The sequence below is a fragment of the Protopterus annectens genome, chromosome 8.part0, assembly GCF_019279795.1.
Source record: "Protopterus annectens isolate FY-2018-M chromosome 8.part0, PAN1.0, whole genome shotgun sequence".
In the NCBI taxonomy this organism is placed as follows: Eukaryota; Metazoa; Chordata; order Ceratodontiformes; family Protopteridae; genus Protopterus; species Protopterus annectens.
In genome coordinates, this window is record NC_056741.1 from 280,890,216 (window position 1) to 280,903,965 (window position 13,750).

General features: G+C 40.5%; 1 protein-coding gene across 1 annotated transcript in view; it reads left to right on the forward strand.

The window, feature by feature from the left end:
- Positions 1-13,750, forward strand: part of IQGAP3 (IQ motif containing GTPase activating protein 3) — a 2,364,408-nt gene that overhangs the window by 1,986,981 nt on the left and 363,677 nt on the right. Inside the window, exon 33 of the mRNA XM_044079778.1 lies at positions 9,114-9,201. Within this exon, the coding sequence (XP_043935713.1) occupies positions 9,114-9,201 (88 nt within the window). The remainder of the gene's footprint in view (positions 1-9,113; positions 9,202-13,750) is intronic.

The following is a 13,750-nucleotide window of genomic DNA, read 5'->3' on the forward strand; positions in this document are numbered from 1 at the left end:
AAGTGGGGTGGAGATTGGGAGTCTATTTTAGAGGCACATGAATCCCTGTGGCAGATACGGATGAATGCAATGAGTCCACCAGGACTCAATGACTTTATTTCTATAAAGCCTTTTTTAAAAATAAAACAAGGTAGAATTGCTTAACCAAGAGAAATAGGAACTGTATTAGAGTCTTTTTTAAATGTTTTTTTTATATTCATATACTTATGCATAAGTGTACTGTTTTATATATACATATATTTACAAGGTTTAGTATATATTTTTTGTAGTAATATGTGCATGTGAATATTATTAATTTATAAAACTCAATTTTTACATTATTGTATGTGAATGTTTATATGGAGGTATTAATTGATATACAATATAGTGTAGGAGTTAAAAAATGAAGTTTTTGTATGTTACATGATGTTTTTATTAGGGTTATCATTTGATAAGTCATTTTGGTGTACTGGGTATCTGTTTTAAAAATCAATTTAAAAATGAATTCATTTTGTTTAAGTGACTATTAATTGTTAATTGTTTAATGATGGGTTAATCAATTATTAGGAAATTGTATAAAAGGGGAGAGTGCATTGTAAACGAACAACTCTGAAGATGCCTATGGTTTATAACCTTGGCGAAAGCGCTTAGTTGTTCGTGGATTACGTGTTTTGTCAATTGAATATTTGTGGACTGAGAGCATTAAACCGTTATTGGCTTCAAGTTTCGGTGGAACTTTTTTGTTTTTCACTTTATTGTTTTGTCTTGCTTTGCAGGAATGTCAAGCAGAGCGCCTCTTGGGTCCTCTTCAAAAGGAACCTTGATGATTGGATGGGAGATAGGAAATTCTCCCCGGGGATCACGTCAGTCGCCCTGCTAGACAGGGGTCCAGGGAAGTAAATTCTGTGGGAAGAAATAGCCAGGGAATTGTTATGGCTAAGCTTGTATAGGGCCTAGGGCCGATAGCCTTGTACCAGCCTATGAACCTATGTCCTTCCTCAGTAGTACGAGGAAGATTGGCAAGTCTGAGGATGAGGCACTCCCTTCTGGACCAATATGCAGCATCAGAGCATGCAGTCCTAAATAGGCAAGCCTCAGAGAAATATCCCAGTTAAGAGACAAGGGGGTATTACAGCCAAAGAGAGATACTTCAGATGAGCAGATACTGTAAGAATATACCTGTTTTCTTTAGGGTAACAAAACTGACATTACAGATGGATTATGTGAGCCCTTAACAGTAACTTCAGGACTGAAAGATATGAAAATTACTGAGTTAACATCAAGAATCCCTCTTGAAAAAAAACTGTAGTGGTAGGATCATTCTCTCCATCAGTTAGAATTTGACATTTATTTCAAATAGTTTTGACGTTTATGGGCAGATGCATGCCTGGCACAGTGCATGCCTTGACATTGCACATAAACTTAAGCACACTCATCACACGCACTCTTTTGCTACTTGCACTACAAAAGCTCAGTCCTTGCTATCACTTTGCTGTTCTTAGCCCCCAAAATCTGTATTTTAATTCCTTTAAAGTTTGAGTATTTGAGGAATTTTGAAACTTGTCCAAATCCTGCACAAAATGGTAGGAGGCTCTTCATGAGAATAAGTGGGAGTCCATCTCAGTGCCTAAACAGTACATCACAAATTCTTCAGTTTGGGTTTCATTCAAAGGCCAGTTCTCCTTGGGGCAAGTTAACATTTTGCATAATCACCAGGTCCACATAAGGATAGGGACCATCCTTGATTAGCGGGGACTGAATTCTGTTGTGGTGTGCTTTCATAACAGTGGGAGACTGCTCAAGAGTATTGTGTTCCTGGCTTTCCCATCCTGGTGTTGGTGAGGTGTGCATCCCATGGTGATTGTTTCACCTCTGTCTGTTTATCCCCTACCAGCCAGATCTCAAGAAGTGGCCCATTAAGTCCCATATTAATGAAGGATACTGTATACTGAGGTGGCTTTTGTTAGAACTTCTTCGTACCCTATGGCTCAGCAAGCTTAGACAGTCTTTGCTGAGTAGGACCCATTGAGTGAGGCCACACACACCAGGATCTAAGTGTTTGCCATTCTTAGTTAAAACTTTTATTGGGAGTGTCGGATTTCACCCTGAGGAACCTCTTTATAATGCCTGTGCTAGGTCCAATGCAAGTCTTTCCCCTTTCTGCATGCACTACAGCTGTCTTGCACTCAATGCATACTTGCTGCACAGTCGTGAGGTTTTGGTGTAATCTTTCTTTTATGGCTTCTGGAAGATACTCTGCTTGCTCCCCTTAGACTCCTCTAGGAGGAGGTCTGCTGATGGTGACATTGTTTTCATTGAAATAAGCAAGGCTTGTAAGCCCCTCTTCTAATGTTTTATGGGACCCTTTGTTCCAAGACTGGCCCCTGAGGAGTTATTGTGGCACATGAAATGAACTCCTGTGGAGCATCTATGACTTTGGGACTCCTTGTGCTACATGTGGAAGTAGGCTTAATATGTTGAGTGTGCTTTGTGCCTGTGACTTACAAAAAGGGAAACTGGATAATTTTAAAATGGCCCACAAGAGCAGTTAGCCAAGTGCTTACCTACCACTAGTCTAGTATCTTTCCCCAGGATTCCTACAAAAGTAAAGAAACACATGATGACCCCAGTTAAGCCACACTTTGGTGTCAACCAAAGAGAAATGTTATAATTGATGCATAGTACTGTTTAGTCTGCTACAGCCATCCCATGATTGCTATTGCTAAGTATTAAATACTGGTTGACTTGAGTCATTTATTTTCTAAACATCCCTAAACTGACTCCTCTGTGGTCTTAGTGAGTCATCTGTGGTCCCTGAAGTCCTGATAACTGGCAGGGAATATAGAGCTTGGTGTGGCTGTAGCATGAAGGCATATTGCTACAGGGAGCAAGGGGATATGCTCTATGCATGTTTGTCCAAATTCTAGCCCTTCCTGGTAGAAATAGTAATGGGGAGATTGATTCTTTCCAACTGTGTTTTGGGATCAAGGAGCACCTCTATTTGACACCGTCTGTTGTTCTTTAAGTTGGCTGTCAGGTAGTACTGTGTCTTATTGATGGCATTGTAGGCTTTGTTGTTTAATGGTGTTGCAGAGTTCATTATTTCAAGGTTCTCTTTGCTACTATGTATTTATCCCTCATGTCAAGGAGCGAGTGCTTTTTGGTTAGGAATTATAGGCTCCTTGACAAGCAGAGAGCCCCCTCTTCGTTAATACAACCATTTTCCCTCCTCTTTCTTTTATTTTTATTTATTTATTTATTTGTTTTTGAAGAGGAGGAATGTGGGTCTGTTCATTGTTTTTGTAACATGGTCAAGTGTCTTCTAGTTTTCTTCTCTTTGTTGGCCAGAAACTCTGCAGAGTTTCCTTGACTTGCTTAAACTCTCGTCTAAGTTAGCCAGGGGAAGGCTGCATTTCTTTTGGTTTATTCCACCAGAAGAGCCATCCTTTGTGATTTTGTAAATTTGGGACAACATTTTCAGTCATCCCCTCATCTGTTAGTCCTTCTCCCACCTGTCCCTTCTCATCTTTAATGGATGCAATGACTTGTTTTGGAAAAGCCATAAAACGAACCATTCTTGGCTGACTGTAGAGGCTGTCCCACTTTCAAGATGAGAGACCCCTTCAGAATTCTTTTGACCTGAGTATCTGAGCTCCTGTACTCTGTCCAAAGATCAGGTGGTGGACTTAGTGAGTGGGTGTGGAGGTTTGTCATGAAAAGTGATGCAGGCAGTTTCTGTTTGCAGTGAGTAGTTGATAGTCTTGTAGCATTGCCTTACATTTTTTTTTCTGTCTCAGCAGTTGTCATGGGTGTGAATGAAAACATTTTGACAGTTGTTCTAATATAGATAAAGCCTTCCACCCCATGGGGTTAGTGGTTCTCATCTTCTTTTACTGGTTCTGCATGTAGGTGGAGAGGGTAGAGGTGGTTGTGTGCACTCCCCTTCTGGACTAGAGGAGGGTCTGTGTGATTTCACCCTGCCTTGCTGAGTTGACTTCTCATTGTTGAGTTCAGGGATGTTGATAAAATTTGTTCTAATCACCACTTGTTGTCCAAGTAAGATGTAGATTTGAACTTAATGTTTTTGGAGGGAACTGGGTACCCTTCCCACTCATTCCCAGGGATGTCCTCCATTACTTGGATGGCACCCAACTCGACCACAAAGCCTGGCCCAGGACATTTTTTCACTTATCTATTGATGTGCTTTAACTGGTCCTCGTGGAGGCCTTAGGGACACTAAGAAGCCTTTTACTGAGGCTGTAAATGAAAATTGTTTTCAGCTTAGACAGAGCAATGCTCATTGCTGTCCCAGTTAGTCATTTACAGGTGTTTTTGCTTTTCACACAGCTCCTTATTGAAGTATCAAGACTTAACAGTGCAAAGTCTGAAAATAATGAAAAAAAGACAGAAAATTCAGGAAAAGAGCGAATATTCAACATTGCTCTCCTCCTTTAAACTTATTATTTCAGGCAGCAAACCTCCCACACTTCCTGAACATATACTAACTACAAGATGTCAATTGCTTGGCAAAAGGGCAATATTCTGAGTAATGGCAGTATAGGACTTATTCCTGGTTTTTGATCATTCAGTCTACACTTTCCAGGACTTGTTATTGTGAGTCTGTTGTTATTCAAACACTTAACCGTTTCAGAAACCTATGTAGTCAGACTTTGATTCTTCTTTGATGATTCAAGGGAAGTGTTCTGCCCATATTTCCTACTGGAGGGCAAGAATGAGGCTTAGGTCTGGCTGGTTAAACAATTCTGTCAAAAGTGTTAAACAATTCTGTCAGAAGTACTTACATCTCTCTGCCCCTCCCCCTTTGGGAGACCTGGATTTGATGTTTGGTAGGCTTGCTTGTGTATTGTTAGGCCTGGGTGGTCTGTAAGTGATGGAATTCAATCTTGGAATAAAATTCATTTCTAGTAGCTCCACCTTCACTTTTGCTATTAGTTCCCAAAGCTTTATGCTCAGAGAGGTGCTTGAAGTCTTGTTTGTTTTCTACTGGGTTGTTTTCACCCCATTTCAATCCCACATCTCTATCTTTCTCTCGTTAAAATCTCCTGTTTTGTTCCTGAGACAAAACTGGTTCTTTCACCTCATTGTTTTTTTTTATTTTGTATTTTTTCTCCCTATTACCTGCTTACCATTGATTCCTCTCAATGATACATGGGCCCATTAAGTCATTGGCAGTAAAAATGTCTCTTCAGATCTTTCAGGGACAGAGCATGTATAAGAAACCATCATCCAGGCATAAATCAGGGATGTTTGTGCTCTTGCCAGCATCACGGCAATGAGAGCACTTTATGTAGTTACACCTCAACCCCCTTCCATGGTTGTGAAATTCATGCCTGTGTCACTGCAAGGTTTTCCTATGCTTCCCCACAACCACACATGCTCTGCCCTTTACATTAGGGACAGGAAGCTTTAATCACTGGCTTTGGCTGTCACAGTATGTGCCCCTACTTACGCTGGGCCTTGTTTTTCTGTGCCTGGGCCACCCTCCTGTTGCACAGGAGCAGTGGTAGACACAGCTGTCTGGGGACACCTTCCCACCCCAACATGTCACTACATATTCTCCCTGCCCGAGCTGCTGAATGAACCAGAGTCACTTTGGCAGTAGTCAAGGACATTATCTTTCTCTTTAACACCATGCTGACCTTTGGTCTTTTTGTGCTTTCTTTCTCCATGTATTATTGTTGCAGTGGAAGCTCTTGGAGACAGACCACTTCTAAATAGTGATGTATTACAGCTGACCCAAAAGACTTTACTTCAAAATCTCTGCATCATAAGTGTCTTTCAAATATTTGTTGCATTCTTCTATATCTTCAGTTTGCTTTCCATTGTTGTTTTAACTTGTTCACCTGTTATTTGACAGTGTTCAACACAGTGATTGATGCTTGGACACCAACTTGCTGCTTTGATTCTGCTCTGTAAAATATGCTGTGTTCTGTCTTATGTTAATTTCCTCTGCAGTTCCTAATGCCTTTTCTCCAAAAATCCACTGAGGCAAAAGTTCAGTGCATGCTTAATGTAAAATCCAGATGGCATTATCTGGTAACTATCATACTGACAACACACCCCTTAGAGTTGAACCAGTAGTCAGGGACTTAGGGACACACACAGATAGTAATCTAGCCATTGACAGTAATGTGTCTGCAGTAGTGAGGAACTCATTCTATATCACTCAACTTATAAACAAAGGTATGGCATCTAAGGCCAAGGAAGTCATTGTTCCACTGTATCCGTCATTCATTAGGCCTGTCATTGAGTACAATGCCCCCTTTGGTATGTACCTAACCAGGCATATCCAGCAATTGGAACATCCACAGAGGTTCCTCAGTAAAAGAATGCAGGACATAAGTAAAATGTCCTATGCAGACTGCCTCAAGGCCCTATCCTTGTAATCTGTCTCCTACAGGCTTTTGAGGGGAGATCTATGCCTAGCATACAGGGCATTGTCAGACCCCACTCTGATGGACCTCCTGCATATCCATAAAACAAACAGCACCAGAATTACCCATTCTAAAGACTTAAACCTTGCCTGTGATATAAATAGGACCTGCTGGAGAGACAAGTATGTATTCCCAAGACTACCCTGTCTATGAAACAAGCTCTGCATCTGTGTGAAGCAGAGTTCCTCCCTAACCCAATTCAAGTACAACTTGGACATTTGGATAGGGAACTGGAAATTCATCCCTGGAGTGGCACCTTTTCTCTAATGGACACAGGCAACCTGTAAATGGTTCAACTTCCAGACCCCTGCCTATACTTATCAAGAGTATCAAAACTTGTCAGAGATTTGAGATGCATGGCTAGGCTTAAAAAGGCCCTTGTGGGGTTTAGCCGAGTAAACACCTATGAACCTGTGAACAGTTTAAATGTGAGTACTGCATCTACGAGCACCACATATTTGCATATCAATCTACACCTTTAATTAGAATCAAGTATGTTAACATCCATAGAAGCAGTCTGATAACCTAGTCAAAATTAGATTTTGCTTCATAAAATTGATCTTTTCCTTTTTCAGGAGATAGTCTGAAGTGAAAATACTTTCATCTGTTTTCAAATTTTCTGCATACATTTCCATAGAAATATTCCTTGCTCTAGCGTTTAAGATAGCCCAACTGCAGGTGAATCCTATCATTTTTGCCAGTTCAGTAACCAGAATCCAAATCATAATCTCATTTGACTATTTTTGTCATATGGCATATTTTATTAAAGATGTAGCATTTTGCAGTTTGAAGCCATCTTGTGCTACCAGTAAAAAGGATGAACTAACACATGAGTTTTCAAGATAACATGGGAATTATTCTGACTATCTAAGCTGTACAAGCACCAGTGAAATATCCATAAATAGCAATCTAAACTGCACCCAAAAGTATGTAGTCATTGCCAGAAAGCAAGCCAAAAACGTTTTCTGACTGCTGTAACTCAAGTAGCAAATATGCTGCTTCTCCAAAGTCTCCTACAAAATGTGTGCTGCAGTTAACAGTCCTAAACAAGGAAAGTAGCTGCAGATATTAACTGGTAGAAGAGGTCCCAAGTCTTTGCTGTTTTCATTTGTGTGAAGGTACTTACTGGAGTCTAGGGAGCAAACTGATGGGTGCTGGATATGAACTCACCTTTGTAATTAGCTGGTGAAATCTCAGTGCATGTTGCATCCATTAGCGAAGAAACAACAATCAGCAGAAAAAAAAATAAAAATGTTAATTGATGGAAAAGGGACCAAGACACTGAATCTATCAACAGTAGCCCTACTGTAAGCTGACAAAAACTTAACATATCATTTTTCTGTACTTCTTAAAATTCATCGACAGTCTTCATAATTCATTTTCACCAGTGTCCCTGTCTCCTGGTTTTGTTTTCTTTTAAACTGTGTTCATTTGTTTCTTAGCTGTGAATACACTGATGTGTTGCTACTTATTCTTTTCTGAGCTTTTGTCTGTCACACCTTTTGTAGCTACTGTTTGAGTTTGCACATTTTCTATGAACGTTTCCTTGTGGCTTGTCAACTGCTGCATTATTGACACACATTGTAACCATGTATTCAGCTGCTCAGAATACAATCTCATTTTGTCAAGTTTATGATCGTCACCGATGTTATGATTATCTTTAAATTTGTACACCTCAGAGAAAAGATGTTATTTGTAATATATAATTTTTCTCTAAGTGTATGTGACTTCAAAAGTGGTGCATTTAGGAATTAAGGTTATAGGGTTTTGCAGGGGATGGAGTTCCCCTTCAAAGAGGTTGTTTTATGTGGAGTTCATAGATAAATATAAGATAATAAGTCTACAGACTGTTAAAAGCCTAGCAAAAATGTATATGGAAAAAGTTCCCTCCAGCATCAAAGGTTGCAAGTCAAAGATACACCTGAGGAGAATTTGAGACTGCCCATCCAGTTATCTATGTTAAAATTAAAGGTGACAAGAGTGTTATTATGCTTATCTGTAGTACAAGTTTGTTCCAGATGTGAGGGATCCTTTGGGATATGAAGATGGTTCCATTAAAAAAAAACACTTAGTGATCTAAAAAGGCTGCAGCATTAATAACAAAGTGTATAAAAATCTGTGCATAATTTCTTTCCCCACACGTACGACAGTTACTGAATTTATGCTCTGACATCTTCAGTGTTACTTACAATGCATCTGTCTTTAGGCTGACTGGCAATGCTAAAGTAAAGAATGAAGTGTCCAAACTTTATTAGGAAAGGACTGAAGATGGCACCTGCTGACTACCCTTTACACCCCCAACATCCTAACATTAAAAGGTTAAAGACAGTCTACTGAGCAGAGGAGGGAAGGCGAGAGAGAGAGAGCTCTAATGTTTTGGTAGTTTGTATAGTTGTGTTATGTAGATATTGGGATACAGCGTATATTTTTCTTTATTTATTATCATGTGTTTGTAAAACCTGAGTGCACTGAAATTATTAGAATCTGTGCAGAACTTATTCCATATGGCACTTTGCATCTACAAGTTTTTCTCATTGCCTGCCATCAGCATTGTTATAACTTTTATGCCCTATATCATTACAATAAATTAAGAAAATCTCTGCAGGCTATGACATGTGAACTGAATTTATTTTTCTCTCTGGGCATTGATCTTGACTGTACATTTGAAAATTTTTCCAGTACAAAACAGATGTTGGTGGATGTGATACGATTCCAGCCTGGGAATTCATTGTTTGATATTTTACGGATAACAGCATCTGAAGATCAGGTGAGTATTTCTAAGACATTAAGCTATAAATATGATGATGGAAGGAAATTTCACCCACTTATTGTCTTATTGTCTTTGTCAACTTACCAGTGAATGGATTCAAAGTCGGGTACTGGTCAGTATGACAACTGTTGCATTTGCCTTATAAAGTGCATAAAGGCTAAGTTTTCATAGCCCAATCACATAGTTCTCTTTTTAAAAAGTTTAATAGGATGCATAATTGTTTTTGAAAGAAAATACGTTTAATGACTAAACAGAATCTCTTATTTGGTGTGTGAATAATCTTGCTGTTTAAATTATAGCCTGTTGTATATTTTTCCTTTGTTTTCCACATTGAAAATGCTCTCCTTGAGGTAGTCTTTACTAGCCATTCATAATTTTTCTCAATATCTCACACAGAGATATGGACTTAATACTAGATTGTTTTTTCTTTACTGGTCATCAAGAATGATTCACAAACAAGATATATACTTTGATGTGCTGAATTCAAAGCTGAACAGTCTCAGGGATCCCTTGATGTACTATTCTTATTATGACCTGCATGCTAAAATATCTTGCACTCGCATTTACCTTTCAAGGTCTGCTCTGTAGGTCAGCTAGGTCCTTCTCTTCATTTTGCTGGAATGAATTCAAAGTATAAAGGCTAATTTAGGAACATTATGATTCCAGTATCATTTGATTAAAAAAATGTGGTATGACTGGAGCTTTCATCGGGTTTAGCAAAATGTGTTTAAGCAGAATACATGGTCTATGATGAAGGGATTTGAAGACTGAAGGAACAGTTCAGGAAGTGGGCTTGAGTTATCGCATTTTCTTGGACAAGGGTGATTAACAGTAGTCTGACTGCTGAACTTTGTGAAGCTGATGAGTGGATAAGGGACTAGTGTGCACAAGGGTAGCAGTCCTTGGAAATTGTAGTTGCATGATAGGGGTTGTTGTTAAGGTGTGCAAAGGTTAATATGCGCTTAGATAATGGTTGTGATAAAAATTGTAGTCTTTGTTTACTTGTCATGTATGTAGTGGTAGCTATGGGAATTTTTTTTTTTTGAGGACGGGAGAGGCACAGCCCTAATATTCAGAATGTATTGTGGTAGTCACTTCAAGATTGTTAAATGCATTGGGTGTGCATATTGGGTAAGACGGCAATCCAAGTCATAGCCTGCTATAGGTCCCCAACCATGTCCCTTGACTCTCACTCTACATTCCTAAGCACCCAGGAATCTATCAAGGCCCAATCTAACATTCTTATACTAGGAGATTTCAACTACCCCTCCATCGACTGGGAAAACTCCTCGAGCACCAATACACTGGCCCAACGCTTCCTGGACTTCATCGGTTCCAATGCCCTGGACCAGCTCATTCTGACCCCCACTAGAAGAAGCAGCATCCTTGACCTGGTTATTACTTATTTGGGTGACCGTTGCTCTACACCAATAATCATTCCCTCCCTGGTCAGATCCAACCATAAACTAATCACCATGGAAATCCACATCTCACCCATACCCCCCCCCCCCCCGCAAAGGTAACCACCTTGAAAAACTTCTCCAAAGCTAACTTTGGACTCCTAAGAACAGAGATGGCTAACTTCACGGCACCCATGCCAGTGGAAAATAGCTGCATGACTGACGAATCATACACCAATGCACAGTATGAACGTGTACATAAATGAATGGAACTAGCCATACCCAACGGAACCAAAATGCTCCCCTCCAAAAAAAGGAAGCCAATCTGGTGGTCCTCAACCATTAATAAAGTGTACAACAGAAGGAAGAAACTGTTGTAGAAAAAGGTGAAGTCCCAAGACTGGAAAAACTCCCTTATTAGCCTCAACAAAAAGCTGAGACATCAAATCCTCTAAAGCCAGCTATGAAGGCAGAAATACGGCAGACACTAAAAACAATCACAAACCCTTCTATAGTTATATCAAGAACCTCCACGGCAATACCCATATTTGCTGTGAGTTACTGCACTATGGTACCTCCTATACTGAGCCAACAGATATTGCCAGCATACTGGCCGACAGATTCAGTGCCAACTTTACCCCTCCCTCCCTAAAGGACCAATCACAATATCGAAAGAATGCCAGGCACCCAGCCTTACTGCAGCACAGGTTAAAGCTGTATTGTCCAAGGCCAAGAATACAGCTTCCATGGGACCCGATAATATCCCTTGCTATGTTCTACATGAACTACAAAGCGAACTTGTACCACATCTGTGTGCCCTGTTCAGTCATAGCCTCACCTCAGGCTTTGTCCTTACCAAATGGCACACTGCTACAGTCATCCCTCTCCATAAAGGGGGAGCGACAACAGACCCTGGAAATTATCGCCCCATTAGCCTGACGAGTCTGATATGTAAAGCTATGGAGCACATCCTCATGCACCTGATTAACAAGGATATAGGAAGTCTCCAAACTCTGGACCCCACACAGTTTGGCTTTGTGAAAGGGAGATCATGCCTGCTCTACCTGGTTGACTTCTTTGAGTCAGTCGTCAGGGCTGTGGATGAAGGTAAGGCAGTGCATACAGCCTACCTTGATCTGGCCAAGGCATTTGATACCATTCCTCACTTGGGAATTATTGATAAACTCACCTAACTAGGCATCAACCCCTATATCACTAGGTGAGTTGCAAACTGGCTCACAGATTGAACACACAGTGTGAATGTAACGAACTCCAAGTCAGACTGCTGACCAGTCACAAGTGGAGCCCACAGGGATCGGTCCTGGGTCCTCTCCTGTTCGGCATCTACTTCTCAGAAGTCCAGACCAACACAAAGGGACTCTGGCTGACCAAGTTCGCAGACGACTGCAAGCTGGGAGCCATTATTAACTCCCCAAGTGATGCAGACATCCTACAGAAAGGCCTCCCTGAGACCAATGACTGGTGTCGAAACCATGGCCTTAAGCCTAACATCAAAAAATGCGTTGTCATCCCCTTTGGTAAAAACTCAATTCCCACTAATTGCCACATCGATGGGAGCCCACTAAACACTGAAGGCATTATAAGAGATCTGGGGATGCAGGTTAACAGCAACTTCTCCTTCGACCGCCACTGTGGTCGGAAAGTCCTATGTGGCACATCTCATTACCAAAGGTTTTGCATCCAGGAAGAAAGAGGTCGTCATCTCTCTCTGCTCTTCTCTCATTAGACCAATCATAGAGTATAATGCCCCATTTGACATGTACTTCACTAGACATCTGCAACAGCTGGAGAGGCCACAGAAGTACCTCACGAAGAGGATCCTAGTAGGCATTAAACACATGTCCTACACGGACAGACTCAAAAGAGTGCAGCTATTCTCTGTCTCATATCGCCTACTTAGAGGCGATCTCTGCTTGACTTACAAAGCCATGTCTGACCCAGCTCTGTTAGAAATGCTACATCTAAAGAAATCCCAATCCCTCCGCACCACATGCTTCAGAGACCTCAACCTCATTACCACAATCAACAGAACATGCTGGAGGGACAGGTTCCTCACCCAGAGACTGCCTGTGCTCTGGAATACACTTCCCATACATGTCAAGCAGAGCACCTCGCTATCCCTCTTAAAGAGAAGTCTTGATGAGTGGATGGGTAATAGAAAGTGGCTCTACTTGTTAGAGGCACTGGGAACTAACGTTGGGCAGCACGATGCCAAGGCACTTCTAATGGCTAGGCTTGTAAAAGCTCCAGGGCCATTAGCCTAGTTCACATCTATGAACCTATGAGTTCTTAGCTTATTTTATTTGCATTTTAGTCTACCTTGTCTCCAGTTGTTTTCTTCTGGATTTTATAGTGGTTATCTTTGCACATTAAGCTAGTCATTTGTGTTATGATAATCTTGAGTAGCCTAAATTTTCGAATGTGATTCACCATAAATAGTGTGGGACCTTTGCCTTCGTGGACTGATATATGCTAACTTTCAGAAGCTTTCTTGTTAATGTAATAAAGGAAAACCAAGATTTAATGTCTTCATTAAAAGGAATTGCTTCAGAGTATCTCCATGACATCTGTGCTTGTTCACTGGTATTTTGCAGTCCTTATCCACCAAGTAAATTCTTTTGAGAATAGGATTGTCGTACCAATTCCATTACTTTTAAAAATGAAGTGCTTAAGTATTGGAAAGCATAATCCTGATTAGTCATATCTGCATACCTTATTTTCCATTAATACTGTTTGTAAGGGGGTCTGGATGCCCCCCCCCCCAATCCTATGTTTTGTTACTTCTAAAGGCAGCGTTGGTTAATGGGTGCTCCAACTATCTTCGAATTATATTAGTGGAGAACAACTTCCAGAAGATGTTAACTGTGTAACATAAAATATAAAGTTATGTTATACTTACCATTTCAGGGGATGGGTCGCTAGAGTACACTAATGTCATGATTCCCATGTGTGAAGACTTTCAATAATCACAGTCAGCAGTAGTACCTACGGAAAGTTAGAAGACATTTAATCAAGCAAGTTATTTATTTTATTTTATTTACATTTGTTTACTGGGAAATTCCGACTGGACGCAGGTCCTTTTTCAGCAGATGCCCAGGGAGAAAAGCTCCACATCATGTACATGA